General features: G+C 55.5%; 1 protein-coding gene across 4 annotated transcripts in view; it reads left to right on the top strand.

The window, feature by feature from the left end:
* The window catches only part of WNT11 (Wnt family member 11), a 21,671-nt gene extending 9,641 nt beyond the window's left edge, over nt 1-12,030 (top strand). For 3 of the 4 annotated variants that reach the window (XM_055549127.1, XM_055549129.1, XM_055549128.1), the window contains exons 3-6: nt 2,112-2,347; nt 3,914-4,191; nt 7,025-7,317; nt 11,210-12,030. In XM_055549127.1, the coding sequence (XP_055405102.1) occupies nt 2,112-2,347; nt 3,914-4,191; nt 7,025-7,317; nt 11,210-11,384 (982 nt within the window). In that variant the 3' untranslated portion in view covers nt 11,385-12,030. The remainder of the gene's footprint in view (nt 1-2,111; nt 2,348-3,913; nt 4,192-7,024; nt 7,318-11,209) is intronic. The other variant, XM_055549130.1, reaches the window with a different exon arrangement.

The raw sequence follows: 12,030 nt of genomic DNA, 5'->3' as shown, positions 1-12,030 counted from the left end.
ACCAAATGAGTCTGGGAAGAGTTGGTGCTTAGTAAATATTTCTCCCACAAACAGATCAAGTTCATTTTTTCATTTAGGTACAGGAACAGGGGAAGGGCATTCCTGGCACCAGCAAAAGTCTGGGCACAGGCATGGTGTCAGGGTAGTCCCTGGCAGAGAAGCTAGGAGTCTGGTATAGTGGATATTTCAGTATGTGGGGGGAAAGGACAAGAGGCTGGAGAGCACTGGGGTGGTGGCAGGCTTGCCACCTGAGGGGCTGTGAAGTCAGAGGGGAGCCCTTGACCTTGACTAAGTGAGTGCAAGAGGCTGAGGTAGGAAGAGGCCACCAATGCAGTAATGTGGTAGATTTCATCACAGGGCACTGACCATGGTGTGTCAGCCCTGGGCAGAGCATGTGACACTCATGGAGTTAATCCCCCAGACAGTACTGGGAGGAGAGAGGTTACTTGCCTTGCTCAAGGTCACGGGGGAGTGCGGGTGACGGAGGCGGGGGTGACAGGGCCAAGAGTCTGCCTAGGCCTGTGCTGTTCTTTGGCACTGGACTGCCTCCCTTGGGATCTCAGGCCAGGGGCTCAGGAATCCAGGCCTTGCCAGGTCTCAGGCCTGACCCTGGATGAGGTCTGCCATGGTCCCAGCAAGTGGGACGCACAGCACGCAGGCCTGAAGGCTGGCCCCTGCTTTCCCCTTGTCCTTCCAAGGTCTCTGCTGGATTTCTGAGGACCAGCTGGCCCTAGGGTAGGGACCAGGTCTATGTGGAACTCTTTAAGACTGTGGGGTCCCTCTAGCCTCCACTTAGAGGAGGTGCAGCCTGATGCAATCTGCTCCTGAGAGAAGGCCTGGGAAGAAGGCGAATCCAGGATGGTCCCCTGGGCCTAAAGTCTTAGAATTTCAGTGCCCAGAGCCGGGATCTGGGAAGCTCAGAGGTCCTATAGCATCATCAGGGTTCATAGAGAACCTCCTAGGCCAGCATTCCCAAAGCATGGATGAGGTTAGGACTCCTCAAATAAAGGGTTTTGTGCTTAGCAGAGTTGGAAGTTACAAACCAAGCCTATTGCTTTGCTGCAGGACTTCTCAGGGTCTTTAAAATGGAAATATGCATTATTATTCTTCAAGAGGGGATATAGTATATCACATCCCTAAAATGTGCTTGACCATGGATCCGCTTTTTCAGAGTGTCTCACTGGAGCCTGCTCTGGGGAATACAGTTTACAGGTACAGACACTGAGACCCAGAGAGGACAGTGATTTATCTAAAGTCACACAGCAAGTTAATGGCTGTGTGCTTAGTCCCTCAGTCGTGTCCAGCTCTTTGCGACCCCATGGACTGTAGCCTGCCAGGGGATTCTGGCAGGAGGAGTCTGTCCATGGGGATTCTACAGGCAAGAATACTGGAGTGGGTTGCCATGCCCTTCTCCAGGGGATCTTCCCAACCCAGGGATTGAACCCGGGTCTCCTGCATTGTAGGTGGATTCTTTACTATCTGAGCCACCAGGGAAGCCCAAGTTAATGGCTAAATCCCATTTATCACAAAATTGAGTGGCTTTAATCATTTCATAAATCCCTTGCATGTATGTGGGATTTTTACAGCCTAATTCATGGATTTAATAATTAAATGAAGCCCAAATGGGAAACTCCTAACTCACACTGTGCATCTAGTAAGTGCTCAATTAATAATGTATATTATGCTGATGACTATAATCTAGCACCTAGCATAGTGTCTGGCTCAGTATTGAGTGAATGTTGCATAAAAAATAATAATCCACAGCTGTGTGAGGACTAAATAAGGCAATGGATGTGAATGCTTTGTGAACTAGAAAACTGTTAGTCTAATTATAATAAAGCTTAGTTAGGGTGGGGGGGGGGGGTCCTATGTTATGAATGAGGGCCTCCGGCCCAGAAAAGGACAGAGGTGTGCCCAAGGTCACACAAGGGCGGGAGGGAGAGCCATTCCCCTAGTGGGGACAGCAGTGCTTGGCCTCCTGCTTTCCCAGCTCCTCCCAGTAAAGGCTCCAGAGCCACTGAGAGAGGCTGGGGCCATACAGTGGGTGGAGGCAGCAGGGTTCCTCTCGGGCCTGACTTCCTTTTCACTGGCTGCTTTCTGGCCCCGTGCAGGGCCCTGTCCAAGACCCCGGCGGCCCTGGCGCTGAACCAGACGCAGCACTGCAAGCAGCTGGAGGGCCTGGTGTCCGCGCAGGTACAGCTGTGCCGCAGCAACCTGGAGCTCATGCACACCATCGTGCACGCCGCCCGCGAGGTCATGAAGGCCTGCCGCCGGGCCTTCGCCGACATGCGCTGGAACTGCTCCTCCATCGAGCTCGCCCCCAACTATCTGCTCGACCTGGAGAGAGGTAGGGGGCCGGCGGGGCCTGCTAGGGCCTGCGGAATGCGTGCGGGGAGAGGTGGATGAATTCAGGCATAAATATATGTGTGTTTAGATAGGTGGCTGTGTTCATGGATGGATGGATGGAAGCGTGATGGGTGGATGAGTGAATAACTGGATGATGGATGGATCCACGGATGGGTGGGTAGATGAATTAATCATGGCCATGGGTGTTTGGGTGTGAATTGATGAATGGATGAACATACGGGGAGTGCAGGGGAGCCTGGATGACAGTACAAATGCATGCATTCCCCTCAGAGCTGGACAAAGGAATGAATAATGCAGGGAGGCCGGTGGGCGAGGTGGGAGTCTATAACGAGAGTGGAACTGAGCCCACCCTTAGGGCAGACAGGTGTGCCACACGGTAATTCTAGACCAACCCGACTCAAAGTGCTGTGAGAGGCCCAGAGTGATACAGAGATTAAAGAGTATCTGTGTAGAAGACTTTCTGGAGGAGCGGGCATTTGGGATGGATTGGGGTGGGGGTTCCTGTGTATCATAAGGAGGCTTTTGAAAGGCAGGGGATCAGTTCTGTCCCCTGCACAGTGACAGGCCATGTGTGTGCAGCACTTTACAAAGAAAGCCTCCCTTCTTCCTGAACTCTCTCAACTCCAGAGCAGGCCTGTGAGGTAGGTATATCATTCCCACTCTACAGTTAAGGACACCAAGGCTTGAGAAGGGCAGTAACTTGCTTGGACCTGAGGCCAGGACCCCACAGCCGAGGCGCGTTGGCTCCATCTTAGTTGCTAAGGCTGCTGTAGCAAAGCCCCACGTTCTGGGGGCTTCTCACAAGGGGAGAATCATCTGCATCTGGAGGCTGGAAGTCCGAAGTCAGAGTCAGGATGTCCGCAGGGCTTCCTCTGAAGGCACAAGGGGGAAGACTCATCCCTGCCTCGCCTTCGCTTCTGGGGACTGCCACAGTCTGTGTGTTCCTTGGCTTGTAGCTGCATCTCTTCCGTCTCTGTCTCGGTCACGTGGCCTCTGCCCTATATGTCTCTGTGTCCAAGATTCCCTCTTCCTCCAAGGACCCCCGTTGTTGTATCCGGGCCCACTCTGATCCGTCTAATGACCTCAGCTCAGTTACACTTGCAAAGACCCCATTTCTGAATAAGGTCACGTTCACAGGTACCAGGGGTCAGGACTTGACCGTATCTTTTTAGGGGACACCTTTCATCCCGCAGCAGGCTGTTTGCTCACCTGTCTTTGAGGAGCTCAGGGACGGGGCCCTCAGTGCCTGAAAGCAGTCCCTGACATGGGGGTGGGGCGTGCAGTGTGCAGGTGCAGTGTGCTGAGCGTGTGAGGGGGTGCCTGTGGGGTTGCTGGCTTTTCGGGCTTCAGAATGAGTGTGCCCGTCAGCTAGTCCATTTGGGGGAGGGTTGAGGGGGACAGTTGAATGGCCCTCGTACCCTCCACCTGCTCCATCCACTCGCCACCCCTGGCCCCATCTGGCCCCAGAGGCAGGTGGGGACCTCAGCCCTGGGCACGGTCCGACGCTTGGGTCGCCCGCCCTGGTTGACCCCGCTCCTCCCCACAGGGACCCGGGAGTCAGCCTTCGTGTATGCGCTGTCGGCGGCCGCCATCAGCCACGCCATCGCCCGGGCCTGCACCTCCGGCGACCTGCCCGGCTGCTCCTGCGGCCCCGTCCCAGGTGAGCCACCCGGGCCCGGGAACCGCTGGGGAGGATGTGCGGACAACCTCAGCTACGGGCTCCTCATGGGGGCCAAGTTTTCCGATGCTCCTATGAAGGTGAAAAAAACAGGATCCCAAGCCAATAAACTGATGCGTCTACACAACAGTGAAGTGGGGAGACAGGTAACCACCCACCCGCCCACCCACCCCAGATGGTTGTGCTTGTGCCAGTTGGCCTGGAAAGGGCCACCCGGTGTGCCCCAGTGGAGGGGGTGGCGGGGGGACGGGCCCTGATACGCCCACACTGATTTGTTCCTGGCCTCCCCTGACTCTTCCCTCTCCGGCTGCTTGGGGCTTGCCTGGCTTCTTCTCCTCCAGGGGGTCCACCGGGGTTTGGGCTGGAGAATGTTGGTGGAGCAGAAGGAACGCTAAGCTGGGAGTCGAGCTCTAAACCCACTGTGTGACACTGGGCGAGTCACTTCCTCTCTGCCCTCAGTTGTTCCCGGCTATAAAATGGGATGGGTGGGTGCTCTCTAGTCCTCATTGTCACATTTCTTCAGACTCCTCCTCTGGGGCTCTGGGCCAAGGCTGGGCATGAGAGGAAGCATGGAGTGGGCCGTGGGCCGTGGAGAGCTAAGGGTCGTCTCCTTGGCTCTAATGGGAACTCTCTCCCAGATCAAAACCCCACCCTAGTCTCCAAAACATGATTCCCCTCCATGTATGTCATTATCAGTGTTGCTTTAACTCCTCACCTCATTGTGCAGAAGGTTGGAATGAGTGCATAAGTGAGTGAACGGACCTTTTTAACAAACCTGATCCTAATCTGTGTGCCAGACACTGTGGTGGGTGCTTGCTTAGCTTTCTCTTCCGTGGTCCATGAAACCACACTGTGAAGGGGCGCTATTACCTGCCTTACAGATGGGGAGCTGACCCCGGAGGGCAGAGTGTCAGCTGGGGATGAGCCTCATGACCTCCGCCTTGCAGCCCCCCTGGGCCCCTTGTGCAGAGGCCCCAAGTGAGGCAGAAGGAGCTCAGGTGGCTTGGCCAAGGACACACAGTGCGATGGAGCCCAGGTCTGTGGGATTCCAAGTCCAAGGTTTCCACGTCCTCACCTTCCTCTCTCTCTCATCTCCCTTGTGTAAGGATTCTAGGACGTCCAGGCCATGTTTGGACAGCTGGGGAAACAGGTCAAGTCACCCTGTGGTCTGTAGCAGAGTCTGGCTAGGGACCAAGAACTTCTGCCTCCGAACCCTGCGGGCCTGCTCCCCGCAACCCTTGGAAACCCACTGGGAGCCCTTCACCATCCTCCTGCCCAAGAACCCAGCCCCACTCCTGTCCACGGCCAGGCCCCAGCCTCATGGTGCCACGTTCACGCTTCACTGGCAGCCATCCCATCCCGTAGTGCAGTCCACTCAGGGTCCTCAGCTTTGGGGGCATCTCACGTTTGTCCCATTGGAGAAGAAAATGGCAACCCACTCCAGTGTTCTTGCCTGGAGAATCCCAGGGACGGGGGAGCCTGGTGGGCTGCCGTCTCTGGGGTCGCACAGTCGGACACGACTGAAGCGACTTAGCAGCAGCAGCAGCAGCATGCCTGTCCCTGGGCCCTGATGCCTTGGAGCTGGCCTCCCTGGGGCCATTCACAGGGGCCCAGGAGGGTCAGTGACAGCACGCCCTGCCCTGGCACCGAGGCCTTGGGAAGCCTGGCCCTTCCTGCCCTCTGAGCTGAGTTGCTGAGTGTGGTTCACTTTCCTGGATGACTTAGAAGGACCTCCTGCCCCTGGGAAGCCCCACGTGCCCTGCGGTCAGGTTCACTTAATTGTGTGCTCTCCACAGGCTTTGCTGAGACAGTTCCAGCCTCTAGACCCAAGTGGACTCCCTCATTCCCCACTTACCGGCACTGTGAGGGGTAGGGAACCCTGGGACCTTGACCAGCTTCCTCACTAACTCCTCATGGGATTGCAGCAAGGCTCCCTCCGTGTGCCTCAGTTTCCCCGTACTTCTGATGCACGGACAGGCCCGGGAGACCCCTGACCCTTGCAGTGGAGCCCACAGGGCAGGCGGGAGGGCAGAGGGATCCCAGTCCTGTGTGCAAGGGGGCGGGGCTTAGACTGCAGAACTGGATGACCTGCAGAAGGCGTCCCACTCGCCCCTCAGGTTCGCAGGGAGAAACTGAGGCCTGCGGAAGTCAGTCGCAGGGTCATTTCCAAAGCCACGGCTAGAGTCTCCCCAGGCCCTGAGCCCAACCCTGCCCACCATAATTCTTACTTAGACAGATTTTTCAAAACCAAATATTGATTTAGCTTTAGTAGTTCACAAGATGCTTTCATATATGTCATCTTGTTGAATCCTTTCAACGACTCTATAAGGCAGCGATTACACACCTGCTCAGCGCACATGAAGCCAGGTGCTGAGTGATGATGCGGCAACAGGCAGCCGCGGGGAAGGCCAGCCCCCAGCACCCACCTCTTGCTGCTGCTGCTTCTCCTCTCCCTCCCTTCCTTTTCTTCTCCCACTCCCTTTTTTTCAGCAAGCATTTTGTGAGAGAGGAAAAGCAGAGAATGTGAAAAGCCATGGCTTTCGGAATTGCCCTCGGAACTGGGTTCAAATCCCAGCCCGAGATCTCCTAACTGTGTAGCCTTGGGCGGGAGACTCAGCCTCTCTGAGCCTTCATTTTCTCTTTTTTAAATGGAGAAATTAATGGTATCGCCCATGAACGACTTCTGTGCTGACGAAACCATTTGAAGTGGACTAGGTACAGTAGATGTGTGAATGGCACCGTTACCCCTGCGAAAGCCACTCTCTTCCTGCCCCTCCCAGCTGCCCCCTAGGGTTGGAGAAGGAGCTAAGGATCTACCCTGCAGCTTTAGAGCAAAATGCCCTGTCCCTTGTCCCTTGTGGCCCAGGGCAGGCAGTGACTCCCTGAGAACACTGGCAGGCGGAGGGGTGGGGCCGGGGCCCAGGGCAGGCAAGGGAAGGGGCCCCAGCACCCAGCCCAACGCCCTCCCCCTGTCCGCAGGCTCTGCGCGCCTCTCTGGAAATGAAGTGTAAGTGCCATGGGGTATCCGGCTCCTGCTCCATCCGCACCTGCTGGAAGGGGCTGCAGGAGCTTCGGGACGTGGCCGCCGACCTCAAGACCCGCTACCTGTCGGCCACCAAGGTGGTGCACCGACCCATGGGTACCCGCAAGCACTTGGTGCCCAAGGACCTGGACATCCGACCTGTGAAGGACTCGGAGCTCATCTATCTGCAGAGCTCCCCTGACTTCTGCATGAAGAATGAGAAGGTGGGCTCACACGGCACGCAGGACAGGTAAGGGCCTGCTGCCACCCTGGCAGGAAAGGTTCCCAGCTCAGGCCCGGGCACACACGGTCGGTCGGGCTTCAGTTGGCATTTGGGGAATGGAGTCTCTGCCTGGTCGAATGCTGAGTGGAGGTGTGGGGTCTCAGCGGCCCCGAGGAGAGCTCCTGGGAGAGGCTGTTGTGCACCTCACCCACGCAGGGGCTCCTTGGGAATGGAGGCTCGTGAGAGGTCCCTACCTCACCTGCCCCCTAGTGACAGAGACAGATGGGAAGAGACAATGACTATGTGGGAGACAAGGGCTAGGAAAGAGGCTGCCTGACATAAAATAGGTCCTCAGTAGATGTCTGTCAAATGAATACGTGAAGGATCATGTCAGACAACCTGCTGGTTGGACAAATGAGCTGAGCCATGGGGCGGGGGAGGCAGCAGGCAGCCCCGTGGCCACACCCCAAGTCTGCACAACGTGGAGGCGGGACCAGAGCACGCACGCTCCAAAGGGGCAGCAGGAGAGTGAGGCCAGCCTGCATTTTGTGGAGAGAGGGTGCTCCCACGTCCCCACCTACATCCACCCCTCCCAGACCCTAGCTCTCTCTCTCTTCTAGCCTCTCCCCCGCCTCCCCCTACCCTCATTTCAGAGCCAGGGCTGGGATCCCTATAGCAAGGCCTATTGTAGAGGCTGAAGCTGATCCAGGACGGGAGAGAGGGAGGGAGCCAGTGGGGACAGCAGACCTCCTGGGTGCCAGGAGGGGCTGGTGAGGATTCAGAGGGGCAGCTCTTTCCTGAGATGGTTCAGGAGGAATCCAATCTTGAAATGCTATAAAGAAATAGTTGTGCAATCAAATACACTGGGAAATTCTCTTTGCAAGGCACGAGAACATATTAAGGGCTCTGAGGAATCCCGCAGTAAAGGATCTGTCTAAGCCTCTGTTTCCCAGAGGTGTTTGGCTGTGGAACTCTTTTATTAAGGAGCCCCTAATAGCATTCCACAAGACGAGTGTTCTTTGGGGTTAAAAGAATATTGAACCAGAGTGAGGGTGTCTGAGAACGTGTCTGGCACATAGTTGGTGCCTGGCCAGCTTTTGCTTCCTCCTCAGCCCACGTTCCTGTCTCTAGGAGAGGGGGGCTTCTTTGGGGGGCTCCCTCCTCACGGGCCAGGGCAGCAGGCTGTAAGAGGAGGCCCAGGCGCCCATCTGGAGGCCAGATTGAGGAGGTCAGGCAGAGTGAAGATGAAACCAGGTCAGGCCAGAGAGACAGGAAGGAGCGGGAGTCTAGGCTGAGGACCCGGGGTGGGTGTGATGAGGATGGGGTAGGGGTAGGATTCTAGAACCCACAGGACCTGGGGGAAGCCCACTGAGGATCCCAGAGCAAAGAGGGGTTCTCCCTGGAACCCTGGGCTGGCTGTGCCTGTGTGTGTCTCAGGAAGGACAGCTCCCATCCTGACGCCACAGCTTTCTAGCAGGGGGACCTGAAGCTCAAGGTCGTCTTCTGTGCCTTGGGGACAGTGCCACACACCTGGAGGGTTGGTGTGATTCGAATCACACAGCCCCTCCATGCTGGGCGTGATCAGTGCCCTGGGAAGGGTTTGTGAATGACTGGCTCCCCGGACCCCCTCCCTGAGGCTGCCAGGCCTCTTCCTTCCCAGCTGTTGTGACTCTGCCCCAAGGACTTGTCCCCAGACTGTTGATGAGGAGGCCCCCTCCCACAGCACCAGCAGCCACCTTTGCTTTCTCAGAATGCTATCCCCCCTGCCCCCCTGGTTTCCCGCCATGCTCAGCCCTCAGCCATTCCTCTGAGGATGGGCCTTGGCAGACAGCTGTATGGGTCCGCTTTTTCTGCAGTAACACCACCCCGGTGGCTCACAACCACAGACACTTTTTACATCCATTATGTGAGGCTCTGGCTGGCTGTGGAGGGACATCAAGTGCTCGGATTGTGACAGAGCGAAAACGGGGAGCCCAGAGGGGCCCTGACTCAGCCTGGACAACAAGGAAGGCTTCCTGGAGGAGGGGAAACATTAACTTTACTAGGTTGGGGATTTAGGGGTACAGGGGGTTGGATGGAAATGAGCTTTGTTAACTCTAAAAGGCAGGTGCATAGGTGATACACATAGCTGGGCCCCCTCGCCAGACAAGATGCCCTCCTCAAATCCAGCCTGGTGAACTGAGGCCCCTCAGCAGTCCCTATTCCAGACTCTGAAACCTGCTCTATCCCCAGGCCTCAGCCTCCCCAGCTCCCCATCACAGGCACCATCATAGATCTGAAGCTGGAGGCCAGATTTCAAAAATTGCATGTCAGGGACCCAGAAATAAAATGAAACCCTTTCCACCACCCTTTCTTGGTCTAGAGACCTTCAAGATAAGACTGAGAGGGACTAATGGTGTTGAATGAGTAAAAAAAAAAGCCCAAAAAGGTTAAGTGACTTGCCTGAAGTCACACAGCCAGTGAGCAGAAGAGCTGGGGTTTGAACCCAGGTCTGCTGGCTCTGGGGCATATGTTGTTCTGCTGTTGCTTCCTGTCTCCTCCCTCCTGCCTGGAACTGCATGCAGCCCCCACATGCAAGTCACCATTTCCTCCTGGCTCCCCCTCCAGGAGATCGCTCCTTTCCTCTCCATGGCTCCTTTCTGGCTCAGGCCTCGGCTTCTTTTACTCAGCTGCTGACCAGTCTCCTCCCTGGCCTCCCTGCCTCCAGCCTTGCTGCTTCATCCGTCTGTCACCGCCCCCTTACATTAGGTCAGGTGTTTGTTCTCCTTGCCCTCACCACCCTGTGCCCTCCCTTCTATCTGAGATTCCTACTCATCTTTCGTGCAATGGCCTGGGTGACCCCTCCCCCTCCAGGGAGCCTTCCTGAACTCTCACAGACCCGGTGCTCACCCTGTGTGATGCTGGGCAAGTCCTCTACCCATTCTGTGTCTCAGTTTCCCCATCATGAAATATGGGGTTGGATTTGGTCATCTCTAGGGCTTACTCACCTAGGACACTCTGGGATTCCTTGGTCCACGTGGCTGTGGGCATGCTTCCCATGACAGCACCTTCCCATGACAGCACCCCAGCGAAGCCTTAGCCCAGCTAGATGAAAATGCCGACCTGCACAGACATTTCCTCACTAGACAGAAGAACCGATGGCAAGGATATTTGGGATTTATAGTGACCTTCAGTGTCTTCTTTGCCCACATGAGTGATTCATTTCTTCCTGAATCACTTCCAGCCCATGGATTCTCTGTCCCTTAGGGTAGGGAGAATGAATAAGCAGTGGACTTGGTTTCAAAGGACCCCTCAGCTTGAGCCCTGCTTATCCACAAACCCTTGTGGGACCTTGAGCAGGCCTCTGCCCTTTGCTGAGCCTGTTTCCACCTGTAAAGTGGGCATAGCAATTCCACTGACCCAAAGACCCTCCCTGCCTCCAATAAGATAACATTCTGGAGGGAAGCACCTGATTCAAAGGGGGCAAATCATTGTCAGACCCTCTGTCTCCAAGAAGAGAGTGCCAGATGCTCCCTGTGCCTCACGTCTGATGCCATTTGTTTCCGAATTTATCCTAAGATTCTAAAAGTAAAAGCGATCTTTGTATTTGTTAGAATATAAATAAGGATTAAATATGAAGATAGGATTATTAATCAATTGAGACCTTTTCAAGTATTTAGAAGTAGAAGGTCAAGGAAAAGAGACAAAGGAAACAAAACACCCCCCCCCCCACTTTAATAAACACCTGTTAGAAATATAGGGAAAAATGAGAAAGACCCCTGAGAAAAAGAATTTATTTTGAATTCCCCAAAGACCAAGACACTATCCAAGGGGGACTGAGGCAGCAGCCGTGGTCGGAGGAGACTGGGGCTGCCTGGCTGGGCGTGGGGGTGGCTGGTGAGTGATGGGGGTGCTCACTGACCTCCCGTTCCGCCTCCAGGCAGTGCAACAAGACATCGCATGGCAGCGACAGCTGTGACCTCATGTGCTGTGGGCGCGGCTACAACCCTTACACAGACCGCGTGGTCGAGCGCTGCCACTGCAAGTACCACTGGTGCTGCTACGTCACCTGCCGCAGGTGCGAGCGCACCGTGGAGCGCTACGTCTGCAAGTGAGGCCGCGCGGCCCTCGGGGACCCCCGGAGCCCAGCCGGGGGGCCGGACACACCCCGTGGATTTTGGCTTCTGAATTCCAGATGCCGATCGTGGAAGGAGGCTTGTGCTTTGCCTCCACTTGGAAGCCGCCAGGAACAGAAGGCTGGGCCATCAGGGAAGGAAAGCCAGGACATCAAAGGAGACCGACAAGATTAAAAATAACCTGGCAGCCCGAGGCCCCGGAGTGCCCACTTGCTGCCTTCCAGGCGGGTCTAAGGAGCCAGGGGCGTGGGTTTGGCAAGACTGGTACGGACTCGATCTTTCGTAGCCAGAGACACCAGCTTCCTGGGAAGTGGGAGGTCAGTCTGTCCTCAACAGAATGTTCTGTAGGCGAAGCCCTCGAGACCCCCGGCCCACCCCAGGGTCTGAGCCTACTGGGCCCACCACATGGAACCACTAGCTTGGGTTGTAAATGTTTTGTTTTGTTTTTCTTCCTCTGGGATGTGGGAGCTACAGAAATATTTATAAAACATAGCTTTTTCTTTGGGGTGGCTGGCTTCAATTCCTCTTTATATATTTTATATATATAAATATATATATATGATGATCTATATTTTAAACAAGCTCTTTAAACAGCTGTTTGAAATAAATGCTGAGAAGCCCAGCC

This window comes from Bubalus kerabau, chromosome 15 (assembly GCF_029407905.1).
Source record: "Bubalus kerabau isolate K-KA32 ecotype Philippines breed swamp buffalo chromosome 15, PCC_UOA_SB_1v2, whole genome shotgun sequence".
Taxonomy (NCBI): domain Eukaryota; kingdom Metazoa; phylum Chordata; class Mammalia; order Artiodactyla; family Bovidae; genus Bubalus; species Bubalus kerabau.
Note: the sequence above shows the minus strand (reverse complement) of the source record. Positions and strands in the feature narration are given on the sequence as shown.